The sequence below is a fragment of the Chrysochloris asiatica genome, unplaced genomic scaffold (assembly GCF_000296735.1).
Source record: "Chrysochloris asiatica unplaced genomic scaffold, ChrAsi1.0 scaffold00028, whole genome shotgun sequence".
Classification (NCBI taxonomy): Eukaryota; Metazoa; Chordata; class Mammalia; order Afrosoricida; family Chrysochloridae; genus Chrysochloris; species Chrysochloris asiatica.
Genome location: NW_006408546.1, coordinates 12,454,370 through 12,471,036, shown reverse-complemented (window position 1 = coordinate 12,471,036; position 16,667 = coordinate 12,454,370). Strand labels below are relative to the sequence as shown.

The 16,667-nt window shown below is 37.3% G+C and overlaps 1 protein-coding gene across 2 annotated transcripts in view; it reads right to left on the bottom strand.

Annotated features, from left to right (window-relative positions):
- PPP2R3A (protein phosphatase 2, regulatory subunit B'', alpha) overlaps positions 1 to 16,667 on the bottom strand; it is a 200,300-nt gene that overhangs the window by 92,501 nt on the left and 91,132 nt on the right. For both annotated transcript variants that reach the window (XM_006846599.1, XM_006846600.1), the window contains exon 5: positions 5,193 to 5,267. In XM_006846599.1, the coding sequence (XP_006846662.1) occupies positions 5,193 to 5,267 (75 nt within the window). The remainder of the gene's footprint in view (positions 1 to 5,192; positions 5,268 to 16,667) is intronic.

The window sequence follows — 16,667 nt, the reverse complement described above, 5'->3', positions numbered from 1 at the left end:
TTCAATTTGTCTTGAATTTCTGGCAGCTCTCTGTCAATGTGATGCTGCAACCACTTTTGAATTATCTTAAGCAAAATTGTACTTGCATGTGATATTAATGATATTGTTTGGTGATTTCCACATTCTGTTGGGTCACCTTTCTTTGGAATGGGCACAAATGTGGATTTCTTCCAGATGGTTGGCCAGGTAGCACGCTTCTAAATTTCTGGCATAGACAAGTGAGTGTTTCCAGAAATGGTATCAGTTTGGAGAAATATTTCAATTTGTATCCATCAATTTGTAGAGCCTTGTTTTTTGCAAATGTCTTCGATGCAGCTTGGACTTCTTCCTTCAATATCATTGGGTTTTGATCAAATGGTACTCCTTGAAATGGCTGAACATTGACCAATTCTTTTTGGTACAGTGACTCTATGTATTTCTTCCATCTTCTTTTAATGCTTCCTACACCATTCAGTATTTTGCCCATAGGATCTTTCAGTATTGCAAGTCAAGGTTTGATTTTTTTCCCTTCAGTACTTTCAGCTACCCTTTGGAATGTTCTGTTTAGCTCTTTTATTTCATAATTTCTTCCAGTCATTTTAACTTCTTTATGTTCAAGAGCAAGTTTCAGAGTCTTTTCTGATATCATTTATGCTAGAAGCCTGGCTTTTCCAATTGGCAGAATGGTGAATGGATCCTGATCCATGCTGGTTACATCTGGTTCTGAAAAATATTTCTTCATGATCTTTTATAGAATTCAGACTTAAAAAGAAAAATTATCGAGTAATGATTTTTGTTTTTTCCACTCTCTCAAAGAGCAAGTTTTCCAGTATTAAGAATTAAGGCCTTAGTGTTGAGCAATCTTCACCATAGCTTACTTTTAAAGGGAAATCTCAGTACCTTGTCATCGATAATAAAAATCCTGGCATTTCAGCCTGAAGAGATAGACTTAAGCTACTCCTGATATTGAATTCATCACTAAGACACCACCCGAGCAGCAAATGTCATAAAGAAATATTTTATATCTCATCACTTATTTAAAACACTTATGAGAGCACCTCTTTCTTTGCTTTTTAAAAATTTTTTCTTATGAATTGGGTGGAGACTTACAGAGCAGATTATCAATTTTATATTCAACAACTCATACACATCTTGTTTAGCCTTAATAACTGCAATTCCCTCCTTGTTCTTCAGAGTCTCAGTGTGGCACTGTAGGATCAGCACTGCATGGAGAACCTCAAGGTCAGCAGTTCAAACCTATCAGCCACTCTTTGGAAACCCTATATAGGAACCGACTTGACAGCACTTAACAACAACCATGCCATCCATATGTTTCTTATTTCCATCCTTCTATTTTTTCTAACCCTTCTGAACTGTATCTTTGGGTAAATGCTGCCCTTTTGATTTCATATGGCTGATTATAGTAAGGTGTGTATACCTCAGTAGTGTTACTACTCCCCTTCTAGATCTATTGTTTGGCTGAAAATTGATCCACCAGAATAACTGTGGATCACCTGAAGGGTGATTAAGGGCCAAAGTTTCAGGGTTATACATGCCTCTATCCAATTAGTAAGCCTGGTGGTGTTTTTTTTTTTTCCCTATGATTTTGAGTTTTGTCCCATATTCTTCTCCCACTCTATTGGTAGTGGTAGATGGGCACCATATAGTTCTTTGAGTCTCAAGGTCATGTGAGCATCTCTTTTCACAAATGCCAGTTTGGAAAAGCAATTTTTTATTCACTGGCAATTTTTTTGCACAGGATGTAAAATGGTGTATTCAAGGGTATAACTTGCTGATATTTCCAATTTTCATTTTCATGAATTCTGTTAAAAGAACATTTCAATATGAAGAGGCATATTTCTGACTGTTAACTCTTCTTTGTGAATAAAGGAGACTATGGGCTGGCAGTAGGTGCTGTATCTTATTTTGGTAGTAATGGCTTTCTTAATGGTACTCTGTCCTTCCAGTTTAAAAGACAGCAGAAAAAATAATTTACTGAAAAATAAACAGTCTTTTCCAATGATAAATAGAAAACAGAAGTTGTATCATGCTTCTTCATTATATATGTACCAAATATAAGCTAATATGTGAATCATATTATGTGTCAGTGATTTCCTCTGATTGTAAAATGAAATAAATGCACAACCATAGCATGCAAACCATGTATTAATTGTTTTTTAATTGTGTGCCATTAAGATTAAATAATATTCAAAAGGGACACATGATCAAATAATTTTGCTTTTTCTCTGAGGTATTTGTTATTAATTCTGAGACTAATCTTTTTGAGTTTCTCTTTCTAATTCTCATGATTCTAAATTATGCACTTAACAATGCCCTAAGTTAAGAGAGTAGCCAAAAGTTCCCTTTGAGACTGTAACCAGAGTTAATGTAGACTTCTTAAGCAAGAATAGTTTTATTTAATAACTCAGTAACTATTTACTAAGTTCTTGCTATGTGCCAGGCACTATTCTAGGTACCAAGGATATATGAGCAATGCAAAATATACGTAGAGTCCCTGGTCTCATGAAATTTGTATTATAGAAAGGGAAATGGACAATACAATTAAGTATCACAACAACACAATTAAATATCACATGGTGATAAGAACTAAAAAGAAAAATAAAGCAAGAAAAAGGAATGGAGAGGACAATGGGAGGAGGTTGTTATTGTCGTTATTGTTAAGTGCCATCAAGTCAATTCTGACTCATAGTGACCCTGAATGGGTTTCCTTGGAGCGGTTTGTGGGTTTGAACCACTAATCTTGTAGTTAGCAGTTGAGTGCTGATCCTACAGCGCCACACTCTGAGTCCAAGAGAGGAGGAAGAGGGGAAAAAAGATGGAGAAGACTAAGGATGATTAGAGAAGGCCTCACTAATAAAGGACTAGGCAGAGGAAAGACCTCCCTTAGTGCTTATCTAATAGCACAAAGAGACTGAGGCAAGGGCAGGAAGAACAAAGAGACTGGGGCAAATGCAGAACAAAGAGATTGTGGTCTGTTCCAGGAACACAGAGGAGGCCATGTGGCTGAAGCAAAATTATCAAGTGAGAGAGAGACAGGAGATAAAACTAGAGAGCAGAGGTTATGATAGTGTAAGGCAATGTGTGGAGTGTCTCGACAGAGACTCTTTGGTATTCATTCTAATGAGATGGGAAACCACTGGAAGATCTGAGCAGAGGACTGACATGATCAGACTTACATTTTCTTTAGTCAAACTGTTATTGTGAACTGAGGACTCCTGGTGTGGTGCTATAGGATCAGCACTAGACTGCGAAACACGAAGTCCGCAGTTCAAACCCACCAGCTGCTTGCTACTCGGAAACCCTAAACAGGGTCACTATGAATCGGAATTGACTTGATAGCACTGAATAACAACAACATTATGAACTGGATGAAGGTTTACAGAACAGATCAGTTTTCCACTCAACAACTCATACATCTTACTGATTGCAATCCATACAATATAATATTTGTGCCACTTTCTTTCTAGTCCTCCTTCTTTTCTAACTCTTCTGAATTTTGTCCTTGGGTAAATGCTGTACTTTTGATCTCTGATGGCTGATTACTATAAGGTGTGCCTACCTCACTAGTGTTACTGTTCCCCATACAGACCTGCCTACTGTTTGGCTGGAGTCCACGTGTGGCACTGTAGGATATTGTACAGGACTGAAAGGTCTACAGTTCAGTTACCAGTCACTTCTCAGAAACCCTATATAGGGTTGCTATGAGTCGGAACTGACTCAACAGCACATAACAACAACATCATGGGGCTAAAATGGAGCCATGGGAACAAATTCATTTCCAGACCTGAAGGATGACTAAAGACCACAGTTTCAGGGGTTCTATCAGTTTCTATCTGACCAGCAAGCCTGGTCTTTTTAAATTTTAAAAATTTTGAGTTTTGTTCCACTCTATATAGCATGTTCTAATGTGACCCCTTCCAGAGTAGCTCTCATTGGCAGCTGAGCACAATCTAGTTCTGATCTCAGGGTTGTAGAGATGATGCTCATGTAGTCTATTAGTCTGACTTAAAATTTCAAAGGACCACTATGTCTTCTATAGAAACTAAACTGTAAGGCAATGAAAGTAGAAGCAAGGAGACCAGTTAGAAGTAATACAAGTGAGAAATGAGGTTAGACCGGGCCAAGGGGATTGTGGTATTGTTGTTGCTATTGTCAAGTACCATAGACTCAGTTTCAATTCACAGGCACCCTGTATAGGGTTCCTGAGTAGTGGTTGGTGGGTTTGAACCACCAACCAGGACACATCAAGATTGTGGTGGAGGTAATTTAATACAGCACCCAGGTTAACAGGCAAAAATAATTTTCTGAGAGTCTTAGATAATAGTGATACCTTCTGACTTGGAGTGAATCTTAAAAGTGCTGTAGTGGCAGGAGGGTCAATGTAAATGCACAGAATGAAGTTCCGACGGGAGGAGTATTTTATAATTTGGTAGAATCTAACATATCCATAGCCAGGAGTGACCTGACAGTGAAAAGTGGTCTTCCTCAGGGGAGGTGGCCCTGCTTAGCTGAGGGGCCTGAGCAGAACAACGGTGATCTCATTTGAGCGTGTCTGTAACTGTGAGGCAGGACTATGCAGCGGACTGGTCTTGGGGATCCCTCCAAATATAACTGGGATCTAGGACAGAGAACACATGATATGGTTGCACTACGCACTGCAGGCCTGCGTGTGCTCATTCATAATTCATGTTCTGCCTGTGACTGATGAAATGAGGCTGTGCATGAGGAAACAGGGAGGGAAAATTCCTTAGAAAATAGGGGACTGCACTGTTATTTTATACTTTTACGTAATTTGTTTTCTGCTTACAAGAAAGCATTCTCATCATTTCCATTGCATACTCTCAGGTACTGGAGACACATCTTTTTCTGGGAAAGACTGTTGAAAATTCTTTTCAGTCTTATTTGGAAAAGCTAAGATTAATTGGATATCAACAGTCACAGCACAGAGTACGGTATACCTCATAAGACCAGAAAGAATGAGACTATTAATTTAATGTTGTATTCAAAAGACCTCTTGAGCACCAGGTACATATAAAAAGGGCAACAGATAAACATATAATATGACAAATTTTACCGTACCTTTCTTCCATTTAAAAGAAACATTATAGCCCATGTTACTTTTTGCATAATGATAAGAAAGTCTCCTAAAAGACTTGTGTAATTGTATTAAGACAAATGAGGACTCAACCTACCGTGGTGATATAGCGGGAGTGGAATTCCGGTGCATCTTTCAAGAATGTAAGACCAGGATGTGTATCCACCACATCCTGAAAAAGATCAAAACCAAAACTAAATTAGTAAACACACACACTTGAACAAAAACAATCAAGAGAAACACGACACTGAGTAGCTATGAGTCAGAAGTAACTCAACAGCACGTACAATAACATACCAAACTCTGGAAGTATAGTGGGTTACAAATTAGTCTGCTAACCACAAAGTCAGCAGTTCAAATCTACCAGCTGCTCTGCAGGAGAAAGATGAAACTTTCTGCTCTCAGAAAGGTTAAAAGCCTTGGAAACTCTATAGAGGCTTGCTGTGAGTTGGGAATGACTCCATGGCACGCCATCACCACCCCAGCAGCATACTAAACCCATTTTCATCAAACTGGTTCCAACTCATAGCACCCCTATACAGAGTTTCCAAGACTGTAAATCTAAGTTATTGGAGCAGACAGTCTCACCGTTTTTTCTCTGTAGAGTGGCTAGTGCTGTTAGCAGCCCGATGCTTAACCCACCATACCTCCAGTTCTCCTTAATTAATACTATGAAAAAATTACACTTTATTAGAAGTATACTATGTATGGAGTCCTGGTGCAGACTCGTTAATGTACTGGACTGCAAAGTTGGTTTGAACTGCAAGGTTGGCAGTTCAAACTCACCAGATGCTCCTAGGAAATCCTATATAGGGTGGCTATGGATCATAACCAACTTAAAGGCACGTGACAACAACACAAATTTACTATGTATGCCTTTCTGTATATATGGAGTCCTGGTGTGGTGCTGTAGAATAAGCACTGGACTGTTAACTGAAAAGCTGGTGGTTCAAATTCATCCGCTGCTCCTTGGAAACCCTATACCAAGTCACTATGAGTTGGAAGTGACTTGACAGCACTTAACAACATGTGCTTTTCTGTATGTATTGTTGTTGTTTTTGTTAAGTGCTGTCAAGGCGGTTCTGACCCATAGTGACCCTCTATAAGGTTTCTGAGGAGCAGCTAGTGAGCTTGAACTGCTAACCTTGCAGTTCAAACGACTTTGCATTCTGGTGCATTAACCCACAGGGCCACACCAGGACTCTTTTCTGTATGTATAGTGTACCTCAATAAAAGAAAAAGTTATTTAAGCTATATCTGGTGATTTGTGAATCAAATGTCATAGAGGTAAGAACTATGGATATTCTAACATATCAAAACTTGTCAAGGAAAATTAATTCTACAAATCTTGGCAGAGGTTGTTAAATGAAATTTAGACATGAAGGCTATAAACATAGCACAACTAAAATTATTCTTTCTTAGAGACATGGGAAATTTTTGTAAAAGAAACCATGTAGCCAAGTACTTTGAAATTTGTCTGTTACATTGTGTGACTTAGCTAATGTTCATCTGCAAAGACCTCTTTTCCAAAGAAGGTCACATTGATGGGTTCCAGGAGTTAGACTGTGGATATCTATCTATCTATCTATCTATCTATCTATCTATCTATCTATCTATCTATCTATTTTTTTTTGGTTTAATAAAGGTTTATTTTTCAAAATGTACAGTTGGTTGGATCTGTTCATGCATCCTCACTGGCAGCTGGGGCATCCCCTCCCTTTGTGTTTCTGGTGTAAATTACTTGAGCTCTGTGTTTTGAAACCAACGTGGTAAGTCCTTTACTAAGCAGCTCCTGAAGTGCTGCCCTGGCTAGGGAACTGCAAATCTTCAGTCTCTCAGAGACAACAGCTGGTGTTATGAGTTTATAGTTGGGAACTTCCTTATAGAGCTTGTCATATGTGGCTTTGTCAAACAAGACCAGGTTATTGAGCTTGTTCCGGACTTTCCCTTTAGACCACTTCTTCTTTTTGGCCTTGCCCCCAGATTTATTCACTGGGTTTTAGTCTTTCTTGGCCGACTTTCCGGCATCTTTCTTCTTCTTGTCATCCTTGGGAGGCATCACGAAGCTTGGAGAGGAGCTACAACTACAGCCTAGCTAAGATGTCAGACAAAAAAGTGTGGATATATATTTTTTAACGCCATCATTCAACCCACTACACACACTTTTCCCATTTACCCCCTGTAAGTAACTAATATTTTCAGATTCTGTTTTTTTGCATTTCTTTTTAACAAGATATCTGGTGGTGGTGGTGGCTGTGTGGTGTTGAGTCTGTTCCGACTTATGGTGACCCTCCATAGGGTTTTTGAGGCTGTAAATCTTTACAGGAGTAGAAAGCCTTATCTTTCTTCTAAGGAGTGGTAGTGGATTTTAACTACTGACCTTGTGGTTAACAGTCCAATGTGTAATCCACTACACTACCAGGGCTTCTTACAAGGTCCCTAGGTATGCGAAAGACTTGTTCTTGAATGCTAATCTAAAGATTGGTTCAAACCCACCCAGTAGCACTGCAGAAGAAAAGGCCTGGCAATCTGCTTCTGTTAAGATTGTTGTTACTGTTAAGTGCCATCGAGTCAATTCCAACTCAGAGGGACCCTGTATAGTGTTTCTGAGGCATGACTGATGAGTTTGAACTGCTGATCTTGTAGTTCAAACCAACCTTGAGGTCGAGTACTTATCCTATAGCACACCAGTGAAGTAAACTCTATGAAGCAGTTCTACTCTGTAATACATGGAGTTACCATGAGTTGGAATTAACTTGACAGCAACTAACAACATTTCTTTTGCACATATAAGCAGATAAGTGTGTTTTGCTTATATCTTTCTTTCTTATATGAAGAGTAGCAAATTACATTTTTTTGTACTTTTTTTTTTTTTTTAACTTTATACAGTATATCCTGGAAAACACTTCAAATCAGTTCATAAAGATCTTCCTCATTTAATTTTTAACAGCTGCATAGCACTCCATGGTGTGCATATATGAGGATAAGTAAAACAGTTTTGCTAGTAGGGTTCCAGTTCACACAAGGATGGGTTTATTAAAAACAAAACCTGTTTAAACATGCCCTCTTCAATCAGTGGATAGCTGCAGATAAATTCGCTCAGTAATTTGCTCAGTTGCTTTTCAGAGACAGCAGAGATGGAGGCAGAGATGGGGGGACAAGGACATGGAGAGATGGAGCAGCTGAAGACTCTGGATTCATGGGAAGAGTGAGAGCTTGCAGCCAGGAGACAGACTTACTGAATGTGCCCTTTGGTGGTATAAATTATTACATATGTCTGAGTGTTTTAAAAAAAAAGAGCTAAAATAAATAGAGAGAAATACTGTTACCTGATGGTACAGGAAGGGATTATAACCATTACAATGAATCAAGTTGTATGACTTGTTGAATGTAAAACTGATGATCTGCTCTGTTACCTTTCACTCAATTCATAATAAAAAATATTAAAAGAAACCACACATACACAAAAAACAGTGCCTTCTGAGAGGATCTGCTTGGCTAATGAAATTTTACGTAGAGAACTCAGATTAGAAGGTTATGGTGATTTTTTTGTGTGTGATTCCAAAGAAGTAATCTTGATAGATTTTCTTGAAGAACACAAGACAATCATGCAGGCTTACTAGGACGGTGTTTTAAGAAAACAGAAATCTGTACTGGTGAGAAAAGGGCCAGGAAAGTTACAATGAGGAATTTTTTTCCATCATGACAATATACTATTTGTTTTTTTAGGTTGCAAGGGCTGTCCTAGAAGAACTTAATGGGGAAACGTAACCCCATCGACCACACACAGCCCCAAACTCAAAAAACATTTAAAAGGAATATGATTTGAATCCTTTGAGGATGCTAAAACTGCCAATATGACGAGATGTCAATCGAAGAGCACAGAATTCTCTGAGGAAGGTTTAGAGAGATGCAAACACTGCCTTCAGAAGTGGTATGTAGACCTAGATATGTCAAGAAACAATAGCTTCACATTTTGATATTTTAAATAAAGGTTTATGTAATTTTACAGCAATACTTGACTTACCCTTGTATATGGACGTTTAAGTTGTTTCTAATATTTTGCAATTACAATATTGCAGTAAATAAACATATATATATTCTTTTGTATGACTGGAAATTGATCTTCTGCATGGAAGAGGCAATTCAGCGGTAGAATTCTCACCTTTCACACAGGAGACCTGCCTTTGAATCCTAGCCAGTGTACCTTACATACAGTCAAGCCCGTCTGTCAGTGCAGGCTTTTGCGTACTATCATGCTTGGAAGGTTTCAATAGAGCTTCCAGACTAAGACAGACTAGGAAGAAAGGCCTGGTGATCTACTTCTGAAAAATCAGCCAGTGAAAACTCTAGATTATAATGAACCGATCAACAACCCATCATGGAGATTAAGCAGGATCATTTTATTCTGTTGTGCATGGGGTCCCATGAATTGGGGGCCAATTTCATGGCAATTAATTTTTCAGTGTAGATTCCTAGGAATGGGATTTGTTGTTTTGTTGTTAAGAGGTGTTGAGTTGATTTCTGACTTAAAGCGAAAAACACGTAGTTTAGCTAAGTATGGCCAGATTTCTCTCCAGAAGGGTTATGCCAGTATGAATTTCTGTTTTCCCTATAGCCTTGAAAACAGAATGCGTTCTTGTACTTTTAATTTTTGTCAGTTTGATAAGAAAGAAACAGGTATCTTAATGTTTCAATTTGCTTTTTTCTAATTTAAGTCTGGATAGTATTTTAATAGGTAAAGGGCCATTTTATATCTCTTTTGATGAACTGTCCACATCTCTTTCCTGTTTTTCTACAGGGTTTTGGTTCTTGGTCCCCAGCATTGACAGTTCTTTAAATACTAAAGGCACTTTCACTGTAGTACATGTTACAAATACTTTTTTCACAGTTTGCCAGCTGCCTTTTGACTTTGTCATGTGTTTGTTTTTGCCATGCAAATTAAACAATTTATATAACTAAATCTATCAATCTTTTTATTGTCTTTAGATTTCGAATTGTCAGAAAGCCTTTCACACACAAAGGTTAATGAGGAATTCACACACTTTCTTCTAGTACTTGCATGGTTTCACTTAATACATTTAGACCCCTAATCTAATTGGAGTTTATGGTGTGAGATATGGATCTAACTGAAATGTCTTTTTTCCAAATGAACACCCCATTATTCCAACAATATTCATTAAACTGCCCATCTCTGCCTTAGTGATCCGGGATGCCACCTTGATCATCATAGACTAAATTTCTATATGGTAATTGGGTTTATTTTAGGATTTTGTATTCTATTTTTCTTATCTTTGTGTCTATTTATGTACCATGTTACTGTAATTATAGGAGTTTTACACTATGTTTAATGTTGGTAGGGCTATTCCCTCTCATAACTTTTCTCTTTCTTGGATATTCTTGTGTAGTTGGTTTCTCGCAAGGACTTTAGTGTTAACTTTGCTATTGTTAATGTGCCATGGAGTCAGTCCTGACTCATAGCAACCCTGTATAGGGTTTCTAAGACTGCAAATATCTGCAGGAGCAGAACGACTCATCTTTTTCCCACAGAGCAGCTGGTAGGCTCAAAATGCTGACCTTGTGGTTCACAGTCCAGTGCTTAACCTACAGAGCTACAGTATTCCATTTTGACTTATGTTATTATTTTGTTAAGTGCCGTCGAGTCGGTTCTGACTCACAGCGACCCTGTATAGGGTTACCAAGGAGCAGCTGGTGGGTTTGAACTGCTGACCCTGAAATACACAAAAATGGAGTTGAAAATATGTAAATGTGCCCCTAGTTCTTTTTTTTTTTTGTCCCTAGTTCTTAGATAGGATTGTAAAGATACCAGCTTTCCTTAAGTTAACTAAAAAATTCAAAGCAAAAGAAAAAATTCGGTGCTATCACACACAGTAAAATATCAACATAGAGTTTTGTATTAACCTAATAGAATTTACTGATCTTCTGGGAGCATGGCAACACTGTAGTATAAGCACTGGGCTGCTAATCACAGGACAATAGTTTGAATCCACCAGTTGCTCTTAGGGGAAAACATGAGGCTTACTGCCCCGACAAAGTTGACAGCCTCAGAAACCCTATGTTGTTGTTAAGTGCTGCTGAGTTGGTTTTAACTCACAGTGACCCTGTACAGGGTTTCCAAGGAGCAGCTGGCGGGTCTGAGTCACTGACACTGTAGTTCACAGACCAGTGCTTATCCTACAGTGCCATATCAAGAGGCCCAGAAACCAGGTAATTATAAGTCAAAACCAAGTCAACAGCACTTAATAACAGCTGATATTTTATTGGGGTTACATCAAATTTTTAAGTTAATTAGGGAGAACTGTTATCTTTACAATATTTAGTCATCCTACCTTAAAATGGAGGATGACTTTTCATGTTTTCAAGTCTACTTTTGTGTCTTTCTGGAGTGTTTAAAATGTTCCTCCATTAACCTGCTGTCAATGAGTTCATTCTGACTTTATAGGGTTTTCAAAGCTGTAAATATTTACAGAAGCAGATTACCACATCAGACTATCCATGGAGCACTTGTGTTCAAATTGCCAAACTTTTGGTTTGCATCTAAGCACTTTAGCACTGTGCTACCAGGGCTCCCTTCACTATAGATTAGTTTCAGTTTTTTAGAATTTAAATAAATGGAACAAAGGGTATGCATTCTGTCCCACCCACCCCTGCCCCTGAATTTTTAAATCTGGCATAAGTATTTTAAGATTCATCCATGCTTTTGTGTTTATTTATAGTTCTTTCCTATTTATTGTCATGTTGTATTTCATTTTGTGGATATACAACCATTTGTTAACTCTTTGCGCTGAAGATAGAAATTTGAGCTGTTTCCCAGTTTTAGGCTACTAATATAAATAAAACATTCTAAGTGGTATCTCACTGTTTATTTAAGTTGTATTTTCCTAAAGATAAATGATATTGAACATCTTTTCATCTGCCTATTCTCCATCTGTGTATTGTTTTTAATAAAATGTCTGTTCAGATACTTTGTCCATTTAAAAAATGTTTTCTTCTTATTGTTGAATTTCAGAGTTCTTTTTTTATTTTAATAGTGCTATTGGAGAGTCAAAATTCTTAATTTTCATGAAGTCCAATTTATCCATTTTCCCTTTATTTTTAAAAACTTTTTACTGTGACTTCAGTGAAGGTTCACAGAGCAGATCATAAGTTTTACATTCAACAAATCATATACTTTGCTTCATTATTATTGTTGTTTAGTGCTGTCTACTTGGTTCTGACTCACAGCGACCCTGTATAGTGTTTCCGAGGAATGGCTGATGAGTTTGAACTGCTGATCTTGTAGTTCAAAACGAACTTGTGGTCCAGTGTTATATCCTACAAGCACCACACCAGAACTCCTTATATGACTGCAATCCCATCATGTACCAACAGTTAGCATCATTTACCTCAATTCACTTACTTATTACATTCCCCCGTGTCTCCTCCTACTTTTATCTTTCCTCTGCCAACCTCCCTCTTTGTATATTGTCTGCCCTGTCACCCATGTTAATATGCATCTATCCTCTAGCCCATGAATAATTTTCCCTTCCCCTTCCTTGTAACCATCATAGATTGTTTAATCAAGAAAACCTTTTTACAATGTTGTTCTCATACAATGTTTGTCCTTTTGTGATTGACTAATTTCATTCAGCATAATGTTCTCCAGGGTCAGCCTGTTGTGAGATGTTTCACAGATTCATCATTATTTTTCAATGTTTTGTCTCCATCTTTTTGATATGTCTCTTACAGACAGCATATTGAAAGATCCTGTTTTCTTATCCATTCTGTTCTTTTTGCCTCTTGACTGGAACATTTAATCCATTTACATTCAGTGTAATTATCAATAGGTATGAATTGACTGCTGTTACTTTTTCTGTGTTTTGTTTTTGTATGTGTGTGTGTGTGTGTGTGTGTGTGTGGCGCTACTGGATTCTTTGTTTCACATAATTTTCTAAACTCAGTTAATTTTATGGGTTTTCTTGTCATTTTCATTTCTGTTCATTTAGTAAATCAATGTTTACTAAATCTGATTTCCCTCCTTAAATAAAAAAAGTGTGTGCTGCTGTATTATTTTTCTTTGAGGTTACCCTGTAATTCATTAATTTTTTCCATCTTTTTATCTTGAAATCTGCTTGACTTCCTTGCCATTTGTAAGTTCTATATCTACACTATTTCCTCTTTTTACTTTGTAGTTAACTTCATTATACATTGATATTTCTGGTTCCTTATTTTCAGTCTTCTTTTACTTTAAATACTTCCATATCTGGATTGGTTTCTGGGTGTTGTTGTTATGTACAGTAATCTCAGGTTGTTGTCTGCTGTTGTTGGTTCTCAGTCCAAGGAACACCCTTCAGCATTGTTTGTAAAGTTGGACTAGACATTGCAAATCCACTTAATTTCTGTTTATCAGAATATGTCCTAATTTCACCATCACGTCTGAGGGACAATTTTGCTGGATAGATGATTCTTGGTTGGAAGTCTGTTTCTTTCAGAGTTTTGTATTTGTTATTCCATTGTCTTCTTGCCTACATGGTTTCTGCTAAGAAATCAGAGCTTAGTCTTATAAGTTCTCCTTTGTCGGTATTTTTTGTTTTTCACAGACTGCTCTCAGGATTCTTTTCTTTTCTTTGATTTTGCAAAGTTTGATTATAATATGTCTTGGTGATTTTCTTTTGGGATCTATCCTGTTTGGGGTTCATTCTGCTTCTTATATGCTTATGTTCTCCTCTTTCATGATGTTAAGGAACTTTTCTTCCAACAACTCTGACAATTTCCTCTGTGCTTGTCTCTTCCTGTTTTGAAATTCTGATCACCTATAAGCTGGTCCTTTTCATGATGTTCCACATAATTCTTAGGCTTTCTTTGGATTGTTTCATTCCTTTTTCCTTTGTCCTTTCAATGGTATTGTCCATTTCTGAGTTCTTAGTATTAATCTTTCGGACTTACAAATCTAGGTTTTGTATTATTTCAAAATTTACATTTATTCTGTTTGTTCTTGTAGTATTTTCCTGAATTCTCCTAAAGTTTTTATTGTGTTTTCCTTGATCTTTCTTATTGATCCTTTGAAGGTACCTAATTATCATTCTTTTTCAGATAGTTCCATTACCTTTTCTTCCTCAGAATTGCTCTGGCTCCGCATCTTGGTCATTTGTTTGAGCAAGTCTCTCGTGTTTCTTTGTGTAAGCTAAAATTGTCTGTCGTCTTCAGGGATTTGTGAGGTTGTCATACTTGTAGAAACAAATAGTACAGTTGTTGGACCTGGAGGGCAGAAACCCCTGGGGGGACTCCTACAATCTAAGGAGCTAATGGGGTGGTTGTGGAAGGGATGTGACAACAGAGTTCCTGGCCCTCAATTCAGAAATAGTTTGTGGGGGTCCTTGATGGAACTGGTTTCCGTGTCTGTTAGGACCACAGGGAAGCTGGGGGCAGCATGACTGGTTAAATGCTGATCTGGTGGCTTTGTAGTTTTTGTAGGTCTGGCACCGAGCCCACTTGAATCCAGGCAACCAAGTGGCACATTAAGTGGTGCAGCTGGCCTTTCCCTCACACTGGCATGGTTTTTTTGACTCAAAACAAACAAACAAACAAAAAACTCCATGGTTTTGACTCAAAACTCCTGGAGAGCAGGGTCTAAGCTGGGGGTGGATGGGAGCTAGTCACATTTCTGGTCACCAGGAATGTGGGGAAATAGAAAAAATCACACCTTTTCTGTTGCCTGCTCGAATCTGCTCTGTCAGGTCTCCTTCCACTGCCAAAGTGGCTCACACACAAGATGGTTGAGCTGCATCTGGCCAGCTGTTCACCAATCAGTTTCCCTCTCTCACTGTCCCTGCTCAGCCTCTCCTCCCAGTAAGCTCTCCATCCACCTCTGTAACCTTTCTTCCGAAGTTCAGGGTGCCAGAATTTTACCTGAGTCTGTTTCATTTTATCTCTCATTTCTTTATTGTAGAGCGTCCATGAGGTGCATCTGCATAATCTGCCATCTTGCTAGAATTGTCTCAATTTTTCTTTTTAAGGATTGTGTTTTTGGTGTCATATCTAAGAAAGTTTTGCTTAATCCAAAGTCAGAGTTTCTCCTTGAAGTTTTATGTTTTACATTTAGTTCTATAATCTATAATGAATTAATTTTGAAAAATTTTACATTTCATTATTATAATTTTCATGGGGATACAAATAAAGTATTCAGGTTAGGACTATGGCTATAGCGGTCGAGGACTTTATTTATTCTTGGTTGGCAATTTTTTTTCTTTCAGTTTGATATTTATCCTGTCACTGTCTTCTTCTTAAAGAGTCCTGGTATGGCACTACAGGATAACCACTGAACTGCTGTCAGAACCAACTTGACAATACTTAGCAACATCATTGTCTTGTGTACATAGTTACTGCTGAAAAATCAGAGCTTAGTCTTATTAGTTCTGCTTAATAAGTAACATTTTGTTTTCTTGGTCTGTTCTCAGGATTTTCCCTTTTGTTTAGGAAAGTTTGATTATAGTAAGTCATAGTGATTTTCTTTTGGGGTCTATTCTGTTTGAAGCTTGTTCAACCATCTTGGTCTTTCATGACGTTAGGTAGTTTTCTTCCAATAACTCTTAGACAATATTCTCTCTCTCTCTCTTTTTTTTCCCCTCCCTGTTCTGGAATTCCAACTACATGTAAATTACTCCTCATGATAATATTCCATGTAAATCTTAGGCTTTCTTAGATTTTTTTAAATGATTTTTTCTGATTGTTTCTCTACAAGATGAATATTGAGAAATTTGTATTCAAACTTAGTAAGCTGACCTTCCACTGAGTCAGTTCTACTTCTTTGTCTTTCCAATTTTATCTATTTCTGAAGTTTTAGTATTAATCATTCAGCTTTCTAATTGCTAATTTTGTATGATTTCCAGGTTTTTTTTTTTTTGTCAATTTAGCTCCTAAAGTTTTGCCTGTGTTTTCCTGGATTTCATCTGCAGTTTTTTTGATGATTCTCTCACTCTGTTGAAGGTACCTATATCAGCGGTCTTTTGAATTCCTTGTCAAGTAGTTCCACTACCACTTCTCATATGTTTTCTGATTCTGTATTTTAGTGTCATTCATTTGAGGCACTCCGCTTTGTTTCTTCATGAAACTGTCTGTTTTCTGTGAGACACTGTGATGTCATCTTTAAATTTAACCGTTGGTATGTTTTCAGACACTCATCTACTGTCTCCTGGTGGATGTGGTAGAGACTGAATGTATGAATGCAATTCTATATTAAGTTAATTTTTGTATATGGTTCAAGGTATGGATTGAAGTTTGCTTTGTTTTTATTGTTTTTATTTAATTTTTCTAGCATTTTTGTTGAAGATACTACTTTGAAAATATCAGTTGTGCATATATGTGTCTATTTCTGGATTCTCTATTCTGTTACATTGCTCTATCCTGAAGCTATTACAGCAGTGTTTTGATAATATAGCTATAATAAAACTTGAAATGAGGTATTCCACCAATTTTGTTCTTTTTCAAAGTTGTTTTGGCTATTCTAGGTCCTTTATCCGTATTAATTTTAGGACCAGCATGTTAATTTCTTAAAAAAAAAAAAAAAAAAAAA